This window comes from Salvelinus sp. IW2-2015, linkage group LG4q.1:29, assembly GCF_002910315.2.
Source record: "Salvelinus sp. IW2-2015 linkage group LG4q.1:29, ASM291031v2, whole genome shotgun sequence".
Classification (NCBI taxonomy): domain Eukaryota; kingdom Metazoa; phylum Chordata; class Actinopteri; order Salmoniformes; family Salmonidae; genus Salvelinus; species Salvelinus sp. IW2-2015.
Genome location: NC_036842.1, coordinates 17,834,461 through 17,838,139, shown reverse-complemented (window position 1 = coordinate 17,838,139; position 3,679 = coordinate 17,834,461). Strand labels below are relative to the sequence as shown.

Genomic DNA, 3,679 nt, shown 5'->3' with positions numbered 1-3,679 from the left:
TAATTTGTCAATTTAAAGAAATGTTCCCAAGTTATTCATTACTACATTTAGCTAACATTAGATAGTTCATCCAGAGATACTTACCATTGCCTCGATTTGTCAGTCTTGTCCAGATCACCATGGTATTTGCAGTTCTTTATGATAGCCCCATTAGCAGCTAATTAACATTTCATTTTTTGCAGTTAAATATATTGATAGAAGTCACCTTGTCCTAGAGAGATTTACACGGTTATCAAAAGGTCACACCAGGGTAAACGTACACGAAACACAGAGCATATTTTATGTGTTTCTTAAATTCCCTACGGGTAAAACGATTGGAACCATTTCCTATTTGACTGCTAGGTATTATGACTCATACTGTGGTACTCTATTGGCTACAGTAAAATCCCAAATAATTAGAGCTCTTCTCCTTTAAATTTCAGATTTTGTCTTGAGAAGAATGACAAATATTTTACGACAGGACGTATTCACCGGTTGTCAGAGCAACACCCTACCGCCGCTGTTGAGTTACATTAGCAAGTATAGCCATTTATATCAATGGAACGATGTATCCGAGGGAATTGCTGCAACTACTCAGTTTGTTACTTTGGTATATATCTTTGTGCAACGAGCTATAACATGTTGACTTGCATCAGTCGTTTCAGAGCGCACCACTACCATTGTGGTGAATAGGAAGACGTTTGAGAAAGTCATGCAGCATCGAATCGATTGCTGAGAATTCAGTGTTCACGACATCTTTCAAGAAAACTCAATGTCCATTTTCTCAACGAACGGTGTGTACAATTTGAGCACATTAGGCCTAGTGACCAAGTCTAGGTTACATCCATAATAGAGGTGTGTGTGTGTGTGTGTGTGTGTGTGTGTGTGTGTGTGTGTGTGTGTGTGTGTGTGTGTGTGTGTGTGTGTGTGTGTGTGTGTGTGNTGTGTGTGTGTGTGTGTGTGTGTGTGTGTGTGTGTGTGTGTGTGTGTGTGTGTGTGTGTGTGTGTGTGTGTGTGTGTGTGTGTGAGAGAGAGAGATGGAGAGCTCCTTGTCCATGTGTATTTGTAAATATGTTGTTCCCTCTTTACAGAGCCCTGTTGCCTTTTGGATGCACGTAGCAACATACACCAAACAGGCCTAATCAGAGACCTACATTCCATGCCTGTGGTCCCATGCTAAGCGCTAAAAGCCAGCCAATGATGCTAACCTTCACCACCCCTGAAGCAGAGGACGAGGCCTGTTGCTGGGACTCCCCGCAGAAACCTAGACCTCAATTCACCCACTCATGCCTGTGATCCCTATCCCTCGGCGAGTGCGCAGCTTCCATGGCCCCCACACCACCTGCATGCACTCGGCCTGCGGGCCGGCGCGCACCACCCAGCTTGTGCGCAGCAAGTACAACAACTTTGACCTGTACCTGCGCTCGCGCTGCATGTACGGCTTCCTGCGCTTCCTGCTCTACTTCGGCTGCAGCCTTCTGACCTCCCTCCTCTGGGTGTCGCTGTCTGCTCTCTTCTGCCTGCAGTACGTGAGCGCCCGCGTTTTCCTGCGGCTGCAGTACAAGCTGTCCGTGATCCTGCTGTTGCTAGGACACCGGCGCTTTGACTTTGGGGTGCTCAACAACCTGTTCATCTACAGTATGCAGGTCACAATGTTCCTGGTGGGAGGCCTGGGCTGGTGCTTCTTGGTGTTTGTTGACATGTAGCGTCTGGTGACAACAGACCATGGATCAATGTTTTATGCCAATGTCAGACATCCACCTGAGTGACTCACAGCAGCCATTTTGTACCAAAACACTACACACAGCAGCAGTTGTGATGAAGGCGTGAGGATGTCCAGGAATAAAAGGTGGACAGATGATATAGTGTAGGGATTCTTGAAAGACCAGACAATCATACTTTTTTTCACAAACACACACACATACACACACAGAAAAGTATGTGAACAGCCCTTCAAATTAGTGGATTTGGTTATTTCAGGATCACCCTTTGCTGACAGTTGTATAAAACCAAGCACACAGCCATGCAATCTCCATACACAAACATTGGCAGTAGAATGGCCTTACTGAAGAGCTCAGTTACTTTCAACGTGGCACCATCATAGGATGCCACATTTCCAACAAGTCAATTCGTAAAATTTCTGCCGTGCTAGAGCTGCCCCGGTCAACTGTAAGTGCTGTTATTGTGAAGTGGAAACGTCTAGGACTTAGCCACGAAATGGTAGGCTACACAAGCTCACAGAACGGGATTGCTGAAGCGCGTAACAAATCATCTGTACTCGGTTGCAACACTCGCTACCGAGTTCCAAACTGCCTCTGGAAGCAACTTCAGCACAAAAACTGTTAGTTGGGAGCTTCATGAAATGGGTTTCCATTGCCGAGCAGCCACACACAAGCCTAAGACCACCATGTGCAATGACAAGCGTCGGCTGGCGTGGTGTAAAGCTCGCCGCCATTGGACTCTGGAGCAGTGGAAATGCGTTCTCTGGAGTGATGAATCCCGCTTCACCATCTGGTAGTCCAACGGACGAATCTGGGTTTGGCGGATGCCAGGAGAACGCTACCTGCCCCAATCGTGCCAACTGTAAAGTTTGTTGGAGGAGGAATGATGTTCTGGGGCTATTTTTCATGGTTTGGGCTAGACACGTTAGTTCTAGTGAAGGGACTTCTTAACACTACAGCATACAATGACATTCTAGACTATTCTGTGCTTCCAACTTTGTGGCAACAGTTTGGGGAAGGCCCTTTCCTGTTTCAGCATGACAGTGCCCCCATGCACAAAGCGAGGTTCATACAGAAAAGGTTTGTCGAGATTGGTGTGAAAGAACCTGCACAGAGCCCTGACCTCAACCCTATAAAACACCTTTGGGATGAATTGGGACGCAGACTGCGAGCCATGCCCAATCGCCCAACATCAGTGCCCGGCCTCATAATGCTCTTGTGTCTGACTGAAAGCAAGTCCCCAGCAATGTTCCAACATCTAGTAGAAAGCCTTCCCAGAAGAGTGGAGGCTGTTACAGCAGCAAAGGGGAAACCACTCCATATGAATGCCCATGATTTTGGAATTAGATTTTCATTGAGCAGGTATCCACATACTTTTGGTCATGTAGTGTATATTAGTATTAGCTATCAAACCATGTAAAGAAACAACCTAATTCTGTAAAAAAAAAAAAATCGTTAGCATTTTGGCATGTTTTTCCTGATTTAAAACATAAAACAACGTTTATAAAGCAAACATTATCCCTTAGGTCCCTTAGGTCTAGTGTCTATGTGTCAATAGTTGAAGCATGTGTTGCAGAACAGTGGTTTAAAATATTTTTTCAGAATATTAACACAAATCGATTTTAAAAGGACTGGCCATCATTGACGGAGTTGACAAGCCACTGACGGAGTTGACAAGCCACTGACGGAGTTGACAAGCCACTGACGGAGTTGACAACAAATACTCAAAACAGACATTTTTGCTTCAATACAAACATTTGTAAAATGTACAAAAATGTTTTCTTTGAAAACCCCCAATAGTAATATAACCATTCTATCAGATCTTTCAGCACTCTGACGGAGTTGATGTTAGACAAAAATCTGACCGAGTTGATGTTTTACGGAGTTGACAAAAAACTATTTTTTCGTCTTCATTAAAGTGCTATACAAAGTAGCAAAATTGTTCTTCCAGAGTTGCTTTATGACTCTAAAATCTACTT

The 3,679-nt window shown here is 44.6% G+C and overlaps 1 protein-coding gene across 1 annotated transcript; it reads left to right on the top strand.

Moving 5' to 3' along the window:
- Positions 1–449: 449 nt before the first annotated feature.
- On the top strand, positions 450–1,685 carry LOC111961096 (transmembrane protein 250-like). The gene is made up of 2 exons (XM_023983215.2): positions 450–773; positions 1,071–1,685. Exon 2 carries the CDS (start codon positions 1,266–1,268, stop codon positions 1,683–1,685), a length of 420 nt encoding a protein of 139 aa, XP_023838983.1. The 5' UTR covers positions 450–773; positions 1,071–1,265.
- Positions 1,686–3,679: the final 1,994 nt, after the last annotated feature.